The 21160-nt window shown below is 34.9% G+C and overlaps 2 protein-coding genes and 2 long non-coding RNA genes across 12 annotated transcripts in view; 3 read left to right on the top strand and 1 right to left on the bottom strand.

The window, feature by feature from the left end:
* The window catches only part of LOC106151474 (HEAT repeat-containing protein 3-like), a 29438-nt gene extending 17089 nt beyond the window's left edge, over positions 1–12349 (top strand). For 4 of the 7 annotated variants that reach the window (XR_015334847.1, XR_015334848.1, XR_015334849.1 and 1 more), the window contains 3 exons: positions 5197–5299; positions 6256–6401; positions 6653–7203. The gene's annotated coding sequence lies outside the window, so the exon portion shown is untranslated. Of the gene's footprint in view, positions 1–811; positions 992–5196; positions 5300–5979; positions 6135–6255; positions 6402–6652; positions 7257–11988 lie in introns of those variants that run through there. The other 3 variants (XR_015334852.1, XR_015334851.1, XM_087014253.1) reach the window with 3 other exon arrangements.
* Positions 1–21160, top strand: part of LOC106179369 (uncharacterized) — a 119636-nt gene that overhangs the window by 26548 nt on the left and 71928 nt on the right. The gene's annotated exons all lie outside the window — the stretch shown is intronic.
* LOC147761873 (uncharacterized) lies at positions 9568–12484 on the bottom strand. The gene is made up of 9 exons (XM_087013134.1): positions 12343–12484; positions 11970–12096; positions 11791–11829; positions 11466–11525; positions 11137–11190; positions 10869–10916; positions 10564–10623; positions 9955–10008; positions 9568–9653 (listed from the first exon to the last, which is right to left on the bottom strand). Exons 2-9 carry the CDS (start codon positions 12013–12015, stop codon positions 9568–9570), a joined length of 447 nt encoding a protein of 148 aa, XP_086869260.1. The 5' UTR covers positions 12016–12096; positions 12343–12484.
* LOC147761872 (uncharacterized) lies at positions 13509–17533 on the top strand. Of its 2 annotated transcripts, none has more exons than XR_015334862.1 (4): positions 13509–13634; positions 14106–14678; positions 16092–16184; positions 16590–17533. It is a non-coding gene; the product is annotated as an uncharacterized LOC147761872 (long non-coding RNA). The 2 variants fall into 2 exon arrangements; XR_015334861.1 differs by having other exon boundaries at positions 13521–13867.

Below are 21160 nucleotides of genomic sequence, written 5' to 3'. Positions count from 1 at the left end.
ACTTTATGTACACACAAAATAATTACAATAGCTAGATTCAGAACAACAAATCATAGATTACCAATTGAAACGGGCAGATGGAAAAAAATACCTAGAAATTTGAGATTATGCAACTTGTGTAAAAATGAAATAGGGGATGAATTTCATTATGTCTTTAGATGTACCTTTTTTGCAGAAAGTCGAAACTTATATATTCCAAAAAAAGCATGTATTAGACCGAATGTAATTAAAATGTATGAAATATTTTCAACGAAAAATAAGAAAAAACTGAATAATTTGTACAAATTCATTAGTATTGTGAATAAGGGGGTCAAGCCTTCAGGTTGATGTATATATATATATGCTCTGTAAACTGTAAATGTACAGTAAATGAGAATAAACTATTTCAGATTCAGATTTCAGATAGTTTTGACACACAGGTGTTGGAGCCGCACCCTGAACTTCAGATATTAATCGTAATTAACCCTTGTCGTTTCAAGTAACTGGAAACGACAAGGGTGTGCCATAGTGTAGAGGTTTGTTTTAAGTTATCTTTGAAGCTCAGGGTGAGAAGCCGGAATAGTGGGGGACGTGAGGAGGGGGGGGCTTAAACCTTTCGCAACCAACTCCGTCACCCCTGAGCAGAGGGCGAATGCGTTCCCTCAGCACTAACCAGTCAATTTATTTAAGAATCATTCACTATTGTTATGCATTTTCAAACTTTAATTAGGGTGTAATTGTAACCCATGAAAGCCACTTTTTATTTACCCGAGAACATTCTATTATTTAGCGGGATCCGTGAAGTCTATTCCATAACACGTAAGGGGGAGGGGGAGTCCCTAACAATCAACTGCGTCAGCCCTGAGCAAGGGGCGGAAGGGGGGGGGTGGAGGGCGGTCCATCAGCACAGGAGTCTACCGCAGCACTATTTCTACCCTGGCCAGGCAACTCAAGGCCGTCACTTAGTGGTCAGTTGTTAACAAGTCAGGAAAATATCACGAGGGACACTCAGGTAAACTTACCATTAGTGATGAGGTCATCAGTTGGCCACAATACAGATGTCTTTGTCAGTGGGTTATATTTGTATTTTTCATAGATTTTATAGCAATGCTAAGTTTATATATGATATCAATAATAACCACTTCTAAATCCGCCACTGGGTGAGCCTTTTTTCTTACTACTGAATTTTCCATGTTTTGGCATTATGATTCATTGACATATATGTTGATTTATTATTATTTTTTTTTTTTATTATTATATAGTGTTGGATAACGCAGTAATACTACTTTCCTGATTTGTGGTCAAAATATTTACATGCAAATTGCTATGAAAAAATCTGATACTATTTATAACCAGTTTCAGTCATGTAATGTTCACTTGTTGCTTGCTCAGTTACATTATAATGAAATGTGGGGAATTACTCTCTTTAGTATCAAACCAAAACAATGGCTTCATGAACTAAACATCTTATTAAAGTAAGCTTGTTGATTATTCTGATTAATTAATCAGAATAGTCAACAAGCTTACTTTACCTCTTTAGACTTAACATAACATATTATGTGGAATTACGGACTACAATAAAAAGTTATCATGTGAAGTTACAGAAATTGCCTGTGAATTATTAAATGTCTCTGACCCACTGATACAGAATGTTAGGTGAACTTGTGTTCAGTTGATAAATTAAAATATTGAAATTGTGCTGACACAGTAGTGACTTGTTGATGGCTGGTCAGAAAACCAGGGAAAAGTGGTAAAACATTGACTTCTTGTAGACAAAGCATATAGTTTCACATCTGCAGGGATAATTCCTGTTTTTTTCTTTTTTCCATTTTTCTTTCTTTCTTTTTTGAGATTTTAAACTCTTTCAATATCTGACTTGCCTATCTGTCATTGAATCTATCACCCCATTTCCATAGATTAGATCGACCTACTTTAGATCAATCTAACTCCCTGGGGGTTCACGCTAAATAGCTGTCAGCCGGGCGGACACGAAAGTTAATTACGACATTACAGCTTGTAGTAGGCGGGACGGACATTTAAGTCGGATTATCTGAAAGTAATCTAGTGAGACTCCCCGCGGGGATAGATCGATCTAAAATCTATGGGAATAGAGCCTATGTCTTTAAAGTCTATAAAGAGCTGTCTTCTTTGTCTGGTATTATCAAATATTCATTTGAAGTTTGATATTTTGTTAAATAAAGAAAAAGATGTTTCTTTTTCAACTCCTTTATTCTGTCTCTAATTGGATATATAAATTTCATACATTAAAAAGTCATTGGATATATGAATTTCATACATAAAAATTAAATAATTTAAATTCTTTTCATCTACTAAATGTAAGTTCTTTGAAAATGAAACACTTGCCTATTTCTCTATCTGTTTTCAACAATAAAGGTAGAAGAGAGGGATTTTCTAGCGTAATATTTGACTGTATTTGACTAAGTACAATTCTTTTTTATAGATGATCTTCCATAGACAATGTGTCTAATCATGGAAGTAAATGATCTGATGAATTATGAACCTATGCAGTATAAAAGTAATAATTATTGATTAACACTGAACAAATAAAAATTGTATAGATTACAAAATGTGATTGTTTTTCAAATGTCCAAAAACAGGCCTAACCAACTACCAGACTCGGCACCTAAGGATCCTGAATTAACCGGTATATCTGACCACACTACCCGTTTTCAAGGTGTGTGTCAGATCGCATTTCGGAGTATCAGTCAGAACACCTGTTTTGCTCTGTGTGAAAAACTTGGCAGATCTAAGACTCGTAGTATAAATCTTTTCACTCTACAATGTTCTTTCAATTTTGAGTTTAGTCATTTTCACTAAAAAGAAATTGTGTGTTTGATAATACTACGACTTTCTCTAAGGGGAAATGTTGGAAATGCATGTGCAGCTACGTACTGTAAGTCAACAGACTGCTACCCCCGCGTGAATGATCCGTCAGAACGGTTTATTCACGACGACGGTTTATACATGTGACACCGGTTAATTCAGGATCCTTAGGTGCCGAGTCTGGTAGTTGGTTAGGCCTGAAAAATAGCTCAGTTATGAGGTGTTAGTTTTTTTCTGTTTTTATCATTTGAACATTTTATGAATAATGAACCTACAAAGTATAGAATAATTGATAAGCACTGAGCAAATAAAATTGCATCAGTTACAAAATTTGATTGTTCTTAAATTGTCCAAAATTAGCAAAGTTATATGGTAAGAGTTTGTTTTCTGTTTCTGTCATCTGAACATATCATTGAGAGCTGTACAAAGGATTTTTTATATCTGTAGTGATGACACCTTGCGTGGTCCTTTTTATGCCAGTAAATATTTCATAGACGTCATTGTCAGTAATGATGGTGATATTCTCTGTGGTAAAAGTGTCATCATCTTTATGATTGTATTCTGTTCTTTCTTCCTCATGATGGGTTATGGCTTCATTGTTTGCCCGTTTATTTTCCATGTGACTTTTTTCATCTGTGATCATGATGTGATTTTTTTCATGACATTTGCAAGAATTTTTTCGTGTAAAAGTTTCCTCACAGAATCTACACTTGTAAGGTTTCTCTCCTGTGTGAATTCTGTCATGTTCTAAGCAAGAAATTTTGTCTTTAGAAGTTTTGTCACAGAATCTACACTTTAAAAGTTTCTCTCTTCTGTGAATTCTCTCATGATATATGCAAGATTTTTTATGTGTGAAAGTTTCCTCACAGAATCTACACTTGTAAGGTTTCTCTCCAGTATGGATTCTTTCATGCTCTGTGCAATGGCATTTTTGAGTAAAAGTTCTGTAACAGAATCTACACTTTTAAGGTTTCTCTCCTGTGTGAATTTTCTCATGCTCTGTGCAATGGCTTCTTTGAGTGAAAGTTTTGTCACAGAATCTACACTTGAAAGGCCTCTCTCCTGTGTGAATTCTTTCATGATATATGCAAGAATTTTTATGTGTAAAAGTTACCTCACAGAATCTACACTTGTAAGATTTCTCTCCTGTGTGAATCCTTTCATGCGCACTGCAATTACTTTTGTCTCTAAAAGTTTTATCACAGAATCCGCACTTGTAAGGTTTCTCTCCGGTATGAATTCTTTCATGCCTAGTACAGTGGCCTTTTTGAGTAAAAGTCTTGTCACAGAATCTACACTTGTAAGGTCTCTCTCCTGTGCACATTTTTACTGAATGCTATAAGAATTTAATTGGTGGTATAAAAATCTTGACACAAAATCTATACTTGTAAGGTTTCTCTCCAGTATAATTATTTTCTTGAATTTCATAAGATGATTAATCACTGAAAACTTTTTGTCACTAGTCACAATGAGCCCTAATTCCAAGGCTACATTTCACATAATTCCCCTTTTTTGGTTTTTCATTCCTTTTCCAGAAAAGTCCTGTCAGTTGTTGTTATACCACTGTCTAACATTTTACTGTGAGCCAGTCAGTCACTTGGATAAGGTGTAAGACTTATTGAGGCTTGATATGTCCTTTCTAATACTGAAATTGTCTTCACAATTCAACCCTTAGAGCACCATATGAATATCCATTTGGATTCTGTATGAACTTGTTGTTAACATTACCAATGCACCTAGTTTTTGTACTGAGCAATGCATAAAGTTGTATTAGGAACCCCCTGTTTAACATCTTGAATCCAGTCATTCTATTGGACAATGTTAACTGCTGGTTACAGTGGACGTATCTGATTGGTTGAAGTAATTTTTCTCCAATACTTCAGATGCCATAATTTAAAGATGTTATCTGCACAACCCATTGCATATAATTATCTGTTATTACTTCACTAAGCTTTGGTAAACATGTAACATGACACCATCAAGCTACATCTAGCTAGTTAAAAGACAAGAAGTGATTTTATCAGTCAGTTTGTATTTGTCACCATGGACATAATAAGCAGATCTCTAATTAGGTCCATGTTGTCACACATGCCAGGCTGGTTTTGTACATGATGTGATAAGTCATTCTATTAATTCAATTTTTGAAACCCTTCAGCAGCCAGCAGTTTCAAAAGGGGGATTCTTTTTTGACAAAAAATGGACCTTTTACCATGTAATCCTCATGTATTTAGATAAAATTTTACTCAGAGGGAACTTTTTCCCAGCAAAAAGGGACCCACACCCCCCCTGGCTACTGGGCATGTATATGTTAAGAAATTTATACAGATCTTAGTTCAGTTATAGGTTTTAAAACTTTAAAGTTTTGTCTTTCAGGTGAGTTTTCCAATAGGCTTTGGAAAAACATTTTGTTGAAAGTAGCTGTAATATCAGTGAGCCACTGACACCATTAAGACAGAGATGGAAAAACACCTACAAGGTACCCCAGATATGTACATGTACCACATCGTGTTATTTAGTTTTCTTAGTGATTAGTCATTAAACTTGCTACTCAGTATGTCCAAAAGTTGAGGTTACTACATGTACACTCATTACACTAATTGATATTATATGACCTAGCCATTTGAGTTTTATGTAATTTTGCTTTGCTCGTAAGAAATACTGCCAGTGTTCATTTGTGGTTATGTTCATCAAATAATGAAAGAGGGTAGACACAGTAGTATTGATGGCTGGTCAGAAAACCAAACCAAACAAAAATATTTGGAACAATGAAAAAGATATTTTACTTTTTTATAGACATACCTGTTGATATGAAAGTGTGAGATTTTCTAAGAATTATACAACCCTTGAGTTATTTTTCTTGCCTAGATGCCATTGTATCTGTTTCCTTAGAATTATTTGTTTAAAGTATGTATATGTTACAGGCATTGTATATGTCTGTGTGTTTTGATCACTATGATTCCCATACTATCCTTGTTCAATAAATCTATTGTCCACCCTATAACTGATAATTTAAAATCATTCTTGGTTCACTTTAATTAGAAACTTAGTCCTGTTTGTTTCATCTAAAGGTAGAGATTGATCAATGTTATCTTTTTTCTCTGACTATATCAGTCACAATGTATGCATAAGTAAAATTTGCCCATTGTTTATTCACAGGGAATAGTACCAGTGTTTAATGAACTGTTGTGTCCAGTTAATAGCAACTTAAGATATTGAAAGCCTGTTGACATAGAAGAGTGTAATGATGATCAAAAAACCAACAGAGCTTGTGAAGAGTAAAAAAACATTTACTTCTTTTACCTGTTGTTAAGGTGAACACTTTGATTGCTTTTAGAACTTTTTAAACTCTTTTACTAATGTTGTTGAAATTTTGGTTGCTCTTTGCTATCTGTATATTTGCCAGTTTTGATGTCGAGTTGTTTTTTCCTTCAGAATTTTGGCGCATTTCTTGTAGAAGTAGTGACCAAGGACCAGGAATTGTGGATGGTTGCTGAGGCTCTGATGTGTTTGCAGACGATCATCTGGCCCTGTTGTCATGGAGAACTCTAGACCATATGGTACCACAGCTGACAGCAGAGGTAAAACTGCTTCTTGTGGTATAAATTAATTAATTAATTTAATCATTAGCAAGTCATCAGCTATTCATTAGCAGTTGCATTATCTGTAAAGTGTACAATATGAAAAAGGGTCATGTTTTCTTACTAAAATGATTCCTGCAGTTGGGTATTTAATATATTCTTTTACAGTGTAACAATGTCATTATTTAAAGACATTTTAATCAATTAAAGCGATGGATATCTTCTGAAGAAATACTGTGACATTTTTCCAGATTAATTAACAGAAGAGAAGCCTAGGAGACCACCTTTCTATCAGCATGACAGCAAGGACAAATTTGGTGCATTTCATCAAATGCAAATCTTGACCAGTAGAACTAAAACATGTTTTTATTCTCAAAGTTACTTAAAACTCAGCAGTAATTGGGATCAGAAAAATTATTTAGAGTGTATCACTTTAAGTTTCATAATATTCTGGTGTCAAGACAGTTTTATATCAGACAACACTGATATTTAGTATTAATATTTTTTCATTCTTCTTTCCACAACTTTTATGAAAGCCCCATTGGAAGACTCATATGTTATATCAAGCAACATTAATTTTTGTCAATAAGATTATTTCATTTTTCCCCACAACTTTACAGTAGTCCCATTGGATGATTCATGAGTCATCGCAAGAGACTGGTGTAGTACGTAAAACTTTTTTTTGTTTACAGCCTTTTTTTTTTCAAAATTAAATATCAATATGTGTGGGGCTGTATTGTCTGTTTAAACTTTGATCCACTAACTGAGACAATCAAGTGATTAAATTTCTTTTCAGTTTGCTCACGAAAAGACATTGTTTTTGAGAGGTTTAAGTTGTTGAATCATTGTCTCAATCTTGGACCTATTTAGGTCCAAGTCTCAATTAAGAAAAGAAAGAAAAAACACACTTGATTACACAAAATTTGTACTTTATTGTAAAATTAAGAGAATGTCATTTGAAGTTTTTAACTGGCTGCTACAGAGGCATTAGTAGTTCTGCAATGATGACCCTGAAAAATAAGAAGATGAAAATATTGAAATATAAATCAGTTAAAATGTATTAGCTGTAAATAGATGTTTACAGTAACTCTAATCAGTAGCTCCCAGCTGCTATCATATCATGGGCGTAACTAGGCATACGCACGGATGCACTGTGCGTACAATTTTTTGGCCAGCCATGATATTATTTTATATAAATTTAGTGTATTTTTCATGGAATATAAAAGAAAATCCTCTGCTTATTAAAGTCACGTGTATGTACAAATCCTCTGTTTCAATTGTATAGGCACAATTGTTCTGACAGCCCCCCCCCCCCCCCCCTGCCTGTAACCTTAACAAGTCCTAAGTCCTATCTTAAACTTCCTTTACCTCTAATTGGAGGGTTCAGTGGCCCTCAACTCTTCTGTACCCTCTTTCTTGAGAATATCGAACGCATTCTAGCTGACGATATTTATCTCGGGTAAAAATCTGCCTGAGTGTTATTCTCAAAGAGCAGCTCCCGCACCCCTGGGGGCACTAGATAAAATCTGGACACCAGGTTTAAGAAGGAGCTAGAGAAACAAAGGAAGAATTTTTCCTGCAAAGCTTCAAAGAATTTTGACACGGACTTGACCCAGCAATTTTTACAAACAAATAATTAAACTTAGATGTATCAGAGCTCTGTCGTGTCGTGTCGGTTGTTTTTGGGAGCCATGCATCCACATGTAAAGTGAATGAAACCGTATGTTAGTTCAACTCAGAGGTGGATCCAGGATTATTCGAAGGGGGTTCCACATATGCGAAGCTAGCCTCCTTTTAAATAAATATACCGTTCTGGGTAATAAGAATATTGAAACTTTTTTAATTGCGAGAATATTTCTGACTAAATGATGATTTTATTATTAATGGAAATTAAGCTGCGATGTGTGGTACATATGCTGTAATTACGCTGTCCTTCATCTCTTGCGTTAGTCTACATATTTGCTGGGAATTTTAAAAATCTGTGCGTACAATTTTTAAAGGTCTGGTTTCGCCCCTGCATATAATTACTGTACAGCTTTTACCAGCTGTTTGACAGAGTGTACCTCTTAAAAACTGAAAGTTCACTTAGTTATGATGCCATCAAAACAAGGAAACAAACAAAAGAACTTCTTTGTGACTGTATATTGAATCTGTTCTTTTTTTAAATGCTGTCAAATTTCTAAATATCAGGAGTGATTAGATTTATTCAATAACAACAACAACAATAATAATAATAATAACCATTTATGTTCTTGATCTTCGTCTGAAGCAAGATGTGAAAAGACTTAAAAATCTTCTCCACCTAGATGGGCGACTGTCCTTGGGAGATGAAATATATGACACAATATTAACTTAGAAATATGCAATAATATATAACCTTCAATATGTAGTCAGTGCACCACATTATTTCATGCATGCAAATGTACTGAAAATCTTTTACAATTATTTAGAATAAACTGGACAAGTAAAACTTGAATAAAGGCCATACTGTGTTTACACATCAATACGCAGTGTAAGTGTGTGTGTACATGCACAATCACATTCCGTCAGTGTAATAAATAAATCCCTATTCTATTGATCGATCCTGCTATCTGACCTCTCTCCTTCATGTCCTCTGTCAGGGTTGTTGTGTCATTGATACTGACTGAAGAAAGACAGGAAAACAAATTAAACATCCCATTCATGTGTGCACAACAAAGATTCAATACATTATTGAACATAGTCAAAGATACATTGAAAGATTTAGATAACTGAACAGTGAATTTTAACTCAGTGTTTGTGCGTAAGAGTCTCCACCCTAAAGTCCATCTGTGTGTGTTAACATTTTTTAAGTGTCTTAAATGAATTCCTGTTAAATTGCCCTTACTGTCTTACCTTTTTCTTTGATGCCCTCAGCATCTGACACACTCTTTGTGTCTTTGATATCAGCTGAAGAAAAAATGATATCAAATAAAATTTTAACATTCTATATCTGTGCATTTTCAAATAGAACTCAGCATTACAATTTGTTAAGAACATTCAAAGATTTAACTGACATTAAAAATTATCTTCTTAAGTATGCTAAAAGACCAGACTTTGTTTGAGCTACATGATTTTGGTGTGTATAAATGTGTGTGTGTGTGTGTGTGTGTGTGTGCATGTGTCATAAGTATATTTAAAGTGAAAATTATTTTACTGCGATTCCAGCCTTACCTATCTCCTCAATACTTAGGGTCTTAACAATTGCTACACTGTTCTCTTCTTTGGTATCACCTGAAAGAACAAAATTGAATTTTAAGGAATACCAAGCATGTTCAACAAGAGCATTAATTTTTCTGAAGATAAAGTATCTTCTTAAGTCTGTCAAAGGCCAGACATACTGTACAACATAGTGTGCATGTACATGTATGTGTGTGTGTGTATGTGTGTGCACATGTGCATGTTGGGTAACTGAACAGTGAATTTTAACTCAGTGTTGGTGCATGAGAGTCTCCACCCTAAAGTCCATCTGTGTGTGTTTACATTTTTTAAGTGTGTTAAATGAATTCCTGTTAAATTGCCCTTACTGTCTTACCTTTTTCTTTGATGTCCTCAGCATCTGACACACTCTTTGTGTCTTTGATATCAGCTAAAGAAAAAATGACATCAAATAAAAACTTAACATTCCTTATCTGTGCATATTCAAATAGGATTCAGTATTACAAATTGTTGAAGACACATTCAAAGATTTAATTGGCTTAAACAAAAAAAATCTTCTTATAAGTATTCTAAAGACCAAAGTTAGCTTGAGCAGCATGCTTGCAGTGTGTAATGAATGTGCATTTAAGTGGGTTTGTTAGGCTTCATTCACATGCAATGTCTATTTTCTAAATTCTATTTTCTATTTGCGGTATGTCTTATGATCACTATCTGTGCCCTGAATATCCCGCGGCGTAATTACTGGCAGCGCGAGCCAGTTACTATAAGTTACTATAAGTTACTATAAGTAACTGGCTCGCGCTGCCAGTAATTACGCCGCGGGATATTCAGGGCACAGACCGTGATCATAAGACATACCGCAAATAGAAAATAGAATTTAGAAAATAGACATTGCATGTGAACGAAGCCTTAGTGTATGTGTGCACACACATGTTTCATAAGTATATTAAAATTCAAACTTATTTTACTGAGATTCCAGCCTTACCTAGCTCCTCAATACTTAGGGTCTTAACAATTGCTACATTGTTCTTGACTTTGGTATCACCTGAAAGAACAGAATTGAATTGAAATTTAAAGACAGCATTATGTGTGTTCAATCTTTTCACAGTGAAAGCATTAATTTTTCAGAAGATACAGTATCTTCTTAAGTCTGTCAAAGGCCAGATTTTGCTTGTGCAACATGTGTACAAGTTCAGTATTCTTTTTTCAGTGTGTGTGTGTGTGTGTGTGCACAATCGCATATCATCAGTGTAATAATAGATACTTATTCTATTGGCCCTGCTGTCTTACCTCTCTCCTTCACGTCCAATGTCACAGTTGTTGTGTCTTGGACATCAACTGAAGAAAAAAATGGAACACAAATTTAACATTCCACGCCTGTGCACAACAAGGGTACAATACATTTGACATAGTCAAAGACACATACACAGATTTAGATCACTAGACAGTGAATTTAAACTGTTTGTGTGTGAGAATCTCCACCCTAAAGTTCATCTGTGTGTTTACACTTTGTAAGTCTGTCAAATGAATTCCTGTTAAATTGCCCTTACTGTCTTACCTTTTTCTTTGATGTCCTCAGCATCTGACACACTCTTTGTGTCTTTGATATTGGCTAAAGAAAAAATGATATCAATTAAAAACTTTACATTTCATATTTATGCAATAGGATTCAGCATTACAATTTGTTGAAGATACATTCAAAGACTTAATTAGCTTTTAGAATAAATTATATTAAGCTAAAGACCAGGTTTTGCTTGGGCAACATGATTGCAGTGTGTAATGAAGGTGTGTACTGTTTGTGGGTTTGTTAATGTATGTGTGTGTGTGCATGTATGTTTCATAAATATATCAAAATTCATAATTATTTTACTGAGATTCCAGCCTTACCTAGCTTCTCAATACTTAGGGTCTTAACAATTGCTACATTGTTCTCTTTTTTGGTATCACCTGAAAGAACAGAATGTGTTGATTTGATTGCATTCAGCGAGAGTTTCCATGGAGTTAGTGTATATTAGCTAGGTCTTCAAATTCATTGTGAACAGACCCTGAAGGTCCAGACTTGCACCCTGAGAGTCAGGGTGTTGTTGTCATCAATAATATTTTTTTTCATGATTCCTTGCTAGTAGATTAAAAATGCACCAAGTTAATTGCTATATCTGTTGAATTATTGCCTTGAATAGAGCAATACAATTATATAATGCAATTCACTTACCACTGGTGTGGACTTCAGGCTCGTACATGCAGTTCAACTCTGGAATAAGATGTCACATTTATTTGTCATTCACAAATTATGACATAGATTAAAATATAGTCTAAAATGTATTTGACAGAATTAAAGGACCATTTCATCATTTCTATTCACAGGTTATATTTCATTATAAGATCAAGCACCTTTTATTTCCATGCCCAGTTCTCCCCAAGTACAGGTCACTTCCATGCTGTCCTTGGTGGTCACCTGGAGGCACCTGTTCCTAAAGGGCTCAGGCTCCCATGTCCAGCCAGACCCAGGGTGGTAAGGCTGAATGAATGATGAATGAATAAATAAATAATTTGATGATATCTTAATGTCTAAAATGAAAAACGAATTGTTAAAAAATATATACAATAACTGATAAGTCAAATACACTAAAGAAATGAATGAAGGTATAAATAAATACTTTAAAAACATGTTTGACTTTAAATTTACTTTTTCAATTTCAAAGAAAATCATTTTATCTTAAATCATTACTTTTGTAAAAAAAAAAAAAAAAAGGATGATACTTACATTTTGTGGCTTAATGAATTTTCATTCCATTTTAGAGCCCTTTGGCAGGAGAAACTCTGCCCTTAGAGACGGGACACCCATGCTGGTTGTCCTTGGCATGTTAATGCCACGCTGGGTGTCCCAGCCTCCAAGGGCAGTTCCCTTGCCCACCACTTTTGCTTTCAACAGGTTTTCTCTCAAAATTAGTCTGACAGTGGCATTGGCTGTTCAAAATAAAAAGTGAAATAGAAAGAAATCCTATCAATATATCTTTTTGTTATTTTCATTATGTACAGACATTCAAATTGACCACTTAATTAATGTAAATAAAGAATGGGATATCTTACTTTCATATTACAAAGAAATTAGTTAGTTATTTTAGGCCCACTGTAATGAATTGCCAGCCCATTTATCAAAAACATACAGTCACACACACACACACACAAAACTCACGAGCATACTGTTTTTTTTTATTTATTTATTTTTTTTTTGTTTATTTCAATCTCCATATCAGCTGTCATCTGCAATATGTAAAATAAATAAATGAAATCTTAGTTAAACAAGTGAATTGCATTATACAAATTATAGATTTCTGCATCCTCATTTGATTGTTTTTGTAAAAAAAAAAAAACATTTGCACCATCACAAGAATGATCCTCAAAACGTCTATGTGACAAGAAATTTTCAAGAATTTCATTTCCAATCTTAAATAATCATAAAAAAAATCATGACCAACACCTTACTTAAAACTTGATACGGTTTTTCGGTTTGGAATAAAAAATAAAACTTACCAGCGACTGTGTAGACATTGTCTCTTTTTGCTTTGTTTACAAAACAATAAATAAGAATAATTATTGTATAAAGGAATTTAATTTTTTTTTTTTTTTTTTGGACGGCTCCTGTATTGTTTCCATAACTTTCAACCAATCAGATTGACGCTTCGTAGAAGCTCTCGACCTTGAGTCTTTTTGCTAAACAAAATACAAATCACAATATATCACAATATATAACACAATGCCTGGACCCTGGTAATTTCTGTTGCAGTGCCAGAAGCCTCTCCCTCCTTCCACGAGTTTCTTAGAAAGCAGGCGGTGAATCTGTTGCAGATCCTGGCTGCAGTCCATTACAAATCCAAAGTCTCACCTCTTGCACATCGCCATCTATACTAATCAATGTTTATAAATATGGCGGATCAGGCAAAGGATGTCGAAAAGCCGAATTTTCATCAAATGTTCTGTACACTAAGTGTCATCTTCCACCAGGACACTTTTCTAAGATGGTTCTGTTATATATTCTTTCGGCAAACTTAATCCGTGAGTTCAGGATGAGACATCTGAAGTGAAGGACACATATGGTATCGACTGTGTCAGTTGTTCACTGTTCACATCACGATGCAATGTGCTTGTGAAGATTTTACAATATGTGCTACAGAATGTTGACGTGCAGATTAAAAGTGCTTTTGGAGAACTGACAAGATTGCGCACCGTCATCTACTTCAAGTTTTGCCATTCCCTTTTCATCTGTAGTTTTGCACTGGCTTATGAAGGTAAGATAATTAACTGGAGAACTGATGTTGTATCTGATTTATAAGTAGACCTTTTTCCTCCTCAGCCTTGACTTACAACAACGCGTTATTTTGTAAGTTTTTATATTTATTTCTTCACAGTTAATATGATGTACACATGTAGAAAACTTACTAAATTACTCTAATATTCTGGATCTTAAGGAAAAAGCCTCAGATCACTGACATATTTTTTTGTTGTTTTTTTTTTTGTCTTTTCCAGTCCATCATCTGACTCCACACTACACGGATTATGGATTGGACAGTCAAAACCCAATGATGCTAATCAGTTTCTGAATAAATTTGTGGAAGAAATGAGACACTTAGAACAAGTTGGTTTAATTAATGATGACAAAAATTTCACTGTTAGGATATCAAATTTTGTTTGTGATACAGCTGCGCGAAGCTTTGTGAAACAAGTGAAAGGTCACACTGGGTATTATGGTTGCGACAACTGTGTTCAAAGTAGTGAGTGGGTTAATCACCGTATGACTTTTCCACAAACTAATGCACAACCTCGAACCAAGGAGTTATAACAGAAGGAGATTACACGCGTGGGGGCGGAGCCCGTATTACGGTCTCTCATTGGTCGGAATGAATAGAACCCAGAGAACAATGGATGCCTATCTCTGTTACGCTTAATTGCTACTCTCGTTTAAATCTCGTTTGTTAGTATCTGTGCCTTCGTCTGTTGATTTTTGAGGACAGAAACAGAAACGGAGTCCCAAGTTTCTAAAAAATGAGAGAAATACAGAATTTATATGATATTACGTTGGACAAGGTTTTCAAAAAACAGGTAAGTGCTTTAAAATGCATAACTACACGAAATATGAAGATAAATTGCAACTTTTATGTCGTAGGGTCTCACTGTGTAAGTGTCCAGCTTCACGTTGATCTCGCGAGGTGGTGTATGGAGAATAAATATTGCACGAAAAATATTTCCCACTCATAACAAGTGCCTATAAATATAGTATCAGATGAAGAAAGTTTGGTCTTTATACAGTTGCAATTGTTAAGTAATTTGTGGCAAAGCAAAGAATAAAACTTAGGTGCACTTTCAGTAGCCGAATAACAAGCAGATGCTTAAGCCGCCATCTTGTTAATATTTCGAAAAAAAAATTACTCCAAAAGACATTTTCCTCCTACTTTTTGAAACTTGTGTCACATGACAGTCATAAAATTTAACTAATTGTTATGTGTGCAACACACTTGCTTGAGCAGTATTGTTTTTTTTTTGCGATTTTACATGTGGTCTAGCTTGGATACGACAATTGACAATTTTCATGAGTTCCGATCAAAAAGTGTTACGCTTGTTATGGCCAAAAGCCTTACCGCTTTTTGTACTTTTCAAATGCAAGATTATAAAAAAATTTGGTGTGTTTAGATTCTTGAACATCTTGGTCGTGGCGTGGTATATATTGCATGGATACTGCTCCAACATTTCTTGAAAAAAATAACCCGATTTGTTCAGAATACCAATTTTTTACTCTAGTGTTATGGGTAAATGTACCATTTTGGCCTTTACCTTTTTCATGTCTAAATCTAAAAAGACTTATCATGACAGTTGGTCATCATTTTTCTTCTCACCATGGTGGGTGGCTTTGGAGTGGTAACTTTGTTGTTAAAGTAAAGTGCTCAGTTTTTTTGACTGGAAAATTTTGCCTCCACCCAGCATTTTCCATCATGGCGGTCTAACAGGAAGTTTGACTTCACAGTGTCTTTGGTATAGTTCTTTTTAACTTATTTAGTCTTCTTTTTACATATATATGTTTTAATTCATATTAAACCTTTGAAAAAAGAACACACATGAATCCTGGTGCTTCTTAATTTAAAGTCTTAAGGTTTTAAGTTCACCTAGGCTCCACCAATTACTTTACCTGTTATCTCACTACACATCTCTCTTTGAGTCGAGGTGTGTAAGACACACTTTATTGTGTAAGACACCTCTATAATTAAGGGGTACTTGCTTCTCTACTTAAATTATACTTCACTACTTTGGCATGTTAGGTGGCAAGCTTGGATGTTTCAGTTCATTTTAAGAAAGAAGCTTTGCCTTGGTGGTTACAAAAGAATAGAACTCTATTAAGGTTTATTCATTACTTGAAATTAAATATTTCATCTTGTAGTGTTGAAACAGAAATTCTCTCAAAATTGATAATGAATTTGACATGCATATCTTAACCCTACTCGAGTTTTTTTTCTATTATAGATATGGGAGAAGGCTGCATTGAATATATGAATTATGGTCAGGCTGGAAAAAATTAAAATATGTCAATGAAAAAAGGAGGTCAGTGTGTCTGGGGTAAGTTACTTTTGTCATAATGCCTAAGATGCATTAAACATTCACTAACAACAGTACCCTTTTTAATTTTTTTTCAAAATACAACAACCTTGGGCATTTTCCTTTTAGCAACCAGCCTCTCTGAAATCCCCTTTTTGTCCTGTCAGAAGAGTAGGGACCAGGGCGGATTTAAATAATTTCTTGTAATAAGTACAATTTCTTTCAATTTCTTGGGGTTATTAGCTGGTGATCATGAATCTTGATGTTCTATATAAATTTAGTTGTAAATTGTTCATTTATGTGGTGAACATTATTTCAGTCAAGTCATAACAAGACACATTAAACTTCACTGCATAATTCTATAATGTCTACATGGATACTAGTAGTTCATAATGCTATTATTATGTTCTATTTTCTAACCTACAGGTTTCTCTCTTTTCTGAGTGGCATGGCATTAGCAAGGCAGAAGAAAAGGCCCTGAAGAAATTCTCACTTGAGTTGTCCTTTTTGGAGAAGAAACTGGATAAGACTGGCCAACAGAGATTGCATTAAATTAATAGTGCTCCTTTATGACATTTTAAAATATTTTCAGTCACCTAACTGACTCTATACATTGCAAAAGTGGACATAAATTTTATGTTACTGTTACGTGGAAAAAAATTCAAAACCTATATATAAATTGTTGAGTGCCATGGTATAACAGTCTACCTGATTGCCAGTGAAATTTCTGTTTCAGTGAAATTTCTTTAAAGCAGTCACTTACTGCTTACTTACCAGTTAATTTTTTCAGCTGTTACATTTTATAAATGTTCTTACTAAGTGTTGTCTTGATCTATAATAACCTTTTGAAAATCCCATGTTTTTCATCCTATTTGTAAGAATTAACCACTTTATCTTCTAGGATTTTTTTTTCATTCGGCCCATTAGATTCTCAGACCTTGCTGGCCTGTAAGTGGAATAGTATCTGGCACAGACTGGTATCAGCAAGTCAGATAAAAAAGAATATAATTATTTCTATTTGCACGGTTGAAAAAAATGCCATCATAGACTGCATAAAACTGTAAAACTGTTGCAACTTAATCATTCTTATGACTTCATGTATTACTGCTTATGTGTAAAATTTTTGTTTTTGTTGTTCTATTGATATAATAAAATGGTTTTACTCACAGATGCTACTTTCATGAGTATAGAGTGCTTGAGTATAGAGTTGACTTAAAAGATATTTTAAGTTAATATAGTAAATAATAGTTTGAAATTCAATATTCTCATCTTTATTTGTTTCACTTTAAAGAGCTCAGTGAATACTAAAATTTCTGATATATTTTGTACATAAATATATTTATGAATGAATAAAAATTATTCTTAATGTATAGCACTGTGCACTTGTTTACCGACAAATATGAACAGTGTTAGTACGTGTCAAATAATCCTGAATAAAAGGGAAATTTCCAAGATAAAGAAATTTGTAACGAGTATTCAGTAAACTGACGTGTCGTGGCATTGCCTCAACCTTGGATTAGAATTTCAATTAAATGCATTATAATATTAAAATTATACCGAGTGAGAGAAAAAATACTTTAAGAAATTTAAAACCAGACACAAAGCGTAGGCACTGTCACAATGTATATGTTTATGGGACCCAAGGGCAGGAGGGTCCAAACGTTAATGTATTAATATTATGTCCTTTGGCAGTGAGGACAGACGTTCACTTGAATGTCATTTTCACAAACCACAGTTGGGACGTTTTCTTTTGACTTATCCTTGGTGATTTTTCACTGTGTTGTGCAAAAGAAAAGCCATCTATCACCGACTCAAAAAAACTCATGGCGACCATCCTCAGTCACCACCTTAAAATCGCTTTCTATGATATCGTTCCCTCCCAGCACATCGTCCAAATAACTACCTGTGAAAAAAATCGTCAGCATACAGCGCCGCTTTGACACTACTGATTTCGAATTCTAACGCGAAATAACGCATATAAAATCAATCTCCGAGCGGAGGAGAGCGACCCAGACGAAACCTTGAGACAGGAGGCCCCCCGTAGCTAGCTCCGCCCACCGTAACAGACATCGGACAATAGAGAGGCTTGCGTGTAATCTCCTTCTGTTATAACTCCTTGCTCGAACTGATGTTGCATTTAATGGGATGATGTATGATGAACACCAACGTGGTGAGTCAAATTTACTTTCCTTGAGGATTGGCATGATCAGCCAATTTCCACTAGATTACATGCACCTGTTTAGGGATTATGAAGAAGTTGTTGACACTGTGGATGAATGGACCACTACATGTGAGACTGGGGGGTAACATGATTAGGTGTATCTCAGATGGTATAAACAATATGAGAGACTTTCTTCCCAGAGAATTTCTATGTAAAGGACGGGCTTTATCAGAAATTGAAAGATGGAAGGCTACGGAGTTCCGAACCTTTCTTATGTATACTGGTCCTGTTGTTCTAAGAGGAAAACTGCCAAATGCATTGTATAAACATTTTATTATGCTTTTAGTAGCAATCACCATTTTGTGTAGTGAGACACTGTGTGGAGATTACTGTAATTTTGCTGGTCAAATACTCTCCCTTTTCGTGGAGCACATGAGTGAGGCATATGGTGCAGAACAGATAATTTATAATGTTCATTCACTCACACATTTGGCTTCACATGCTCAAATGTATGGAATTTTACACAATTTTTCAAGTTTCCCATTTGAAAACTATCTTCAGACTATTAAGAGACTTGTTCGCAAACCAAAATTGCCACTCCAACAAGTGATACGCCGTCTTGCAGAAAGGGAACATGTGAAAAAAAAATTAAATCTTCACAAACATTTTGTAAAACATTTTTTGTTTTTTTTGTTTTTTTTTTTCAACTTCCTTTAATTATAATAACTAATTTTGTTTTTAGTATTAATCAATGGTTATTTTATAAATGTAATTTTGATTATTTCAGTAGGAGATTTTTAACCTGTGGTACAGACGAAAGTAGTATAACTAAATAAGGAAGAGTGCTGTTAAGGGGTAATTTAATTCTTTCCATTAAATTGCATTAGACTGTCTGAATGTCATTTGTTGTAGGTCTGTCACCTGACAACTCTTGGAGGAACAGGGCAGGAAAACACCATTTATAAAAAGATATACACCATTTATAAATAGATAAATTGTAGGGCTGTTTTGAGTGTACGGATTGGTCTGTGTTGAAATGTGACAACAACATAGAGGATAACACCTTGACTGTGACGGAGTACATACGTTTCTGCAAGGAGATTTGTATACCAACTAAGACAGTGACCCGATATCCCAATGACAAGAGATGAATGAATAAGAACGTACGCCAACTAATAAAGAAGAAAGACCTGGCATTCTGCAGAAAACAGAACGACCCAGAGACCTATCGCAGAGCTAAACTCCAACTGAAGAAGGCGATCAAAGAAGCTAAGAAATGCATGAAAAGCAAAATAGAGGAAAGCTTTAACACTAAGAACTCTAGGGAACTGTGGTCAAATATCTCCTTCATTACTTACTACAAGGGCTCAAAACACTCTGCTGACAAAGGAGATGCGTCACTACCGGACAAACTGAATGACTTTTATGCACGCTTTGATAAAGACAATAGTTCTTCTACAACGGTTTTACCTCTGACTTCCCAAGCTGACAATACTGAAGCAGTTCCGCTCACCATTCACCCCTGGCAAGTAAAACGGCAATTTATGCATCTCAATGTTCGTAAGGCGTCTGGGCCAGATGGAATTTCACCTTGTGTTCTCAAGCTCTGTGCTGCCCAACTTGCGTACGTCTTTACCGTCATCTACAATTGGTCTCTACAAATCCGCAAAGAACCATTGCTCTGGAAGACGACATCTATCATCCCGGTACCAAAATCCAACCGAGTTACCAGCTTAAACGATCTTAGACCCGTGGCTCTGACTCCGGTGCCCATGAAAATTTTAGAAAAATTAGTTTTAAATTTTATTAAAGAAATATTGTGCCGAAAACCTTGGACCCACTGCAATTCGCTTATTGATCTAACAGAAATGTTGAAGATGTGCCTACAGACTGTACTACAACAATTAGATAACAAAAACTCTTATGCAAGGATTTTATTTATTGACTACAGTTCAGCTTTTAACACAACTGTGCCAAAAAAACTATATTTGAAACTTTTAAACCATCTTAAGCTACCTGTTTTTATTTGTGACTGGATTTTAGACTTTCTTTTAGACAGAAGACAATCTGTTAAAGTCGGCTCTTTTAGCTCAAAAATAACAGTCTTAAATACCGGTGCACCACAGGGATGCGTCCTTTCACCTTGTCTTTACTCCCTTTTTACCTATGATTGTACTAGTGTAAGCGACGGGACTTTTCTCATGAAATTTAATTTGCGGATGATACTACGCTTGTGGGGCTAGTTACTGATAATGACGAGAGTACATATAGAGAATCTATTGAGTCGGTGTTAAGCTGGTGCGAGAGTAATGATCTTATCTTGAACGTAGCTAAAACCAAAGAAATAATAGTGGTTTTTAGAAGGAATCAGAATGTAAAGGTACCACTCACCATTGGTAATGTTGAAGTTAGTAGGGTAGAGGAATTTAAACTACTTGGTATACACCTTAACAGTAAATTGAATTGGAAAGATAACACCGCAAAGAGTGTAAAGAAGGCACAGCAAAGACTGTATTTTTTAAGATCATTGAGAACTTTTACTGAAAGCGTGCCTATTTTAGTCAATTTTTACAGGTGTGTAATTGAAAGCATTCTAGCATATGGAATTATAATATGGTATAGCGGAACAGCTGGGGGAGGAAAGGAAGAAATCAACAAACGTTGTAAAAACTGGAAGCAGGATTATCGAGCAGGATCTCCCAAGCTGGATGATATTTTTAAAGACAAGATGGAGGAAATAATTGTCAACACCATGAAAGACTCTTTCCATCCTGCATCATCTCTTTTTACGTTTTTACCAAGCAATAGTAGACTTTTAAAGGCAGTAAACGCTTTT

This window comes from Lingula anatina, chromosome 5, assembly GCF_051362555.1.
Source record: "Lingula anatina isolate TDL-2025a chromosome 5, LinAna3.0, whole genome shotgun sequence".
NCBI lineage: Eukaryota > Metazoa > Brachiopoda > Lingulata > Lingulida > Lingulidae > Lingula > Lingula anatina.
The sequence above is the reverse complement of the archived record's forward strand: the minus strand, read 5'-3'. Positions and strand labels throughout refer to the sequence as shown.

Coding starts and splice junctions, on each gene's coding strand:
- LOC147761873 (XM_087013134.1), bottom strand. CDS start 12,015: ATGGAAGTGACCTGTACTTGGGGAGAACTGGGCATGGAAATAAAAG. Junction 11,830..11,969: donor ACTGGGCATGGAAATAAAAG/GTGCTTGATCTT, acceptor ATCTTATTCCAG/AGTTGAACTGCATGTACGAG. Junction 10,917..11,136: donor TGAGGACATCAAAGAAAAAG/GTAAGACAGTAA, acceptor TTTTTTCTTCAG/TTGATGTCCAAGACACAACA.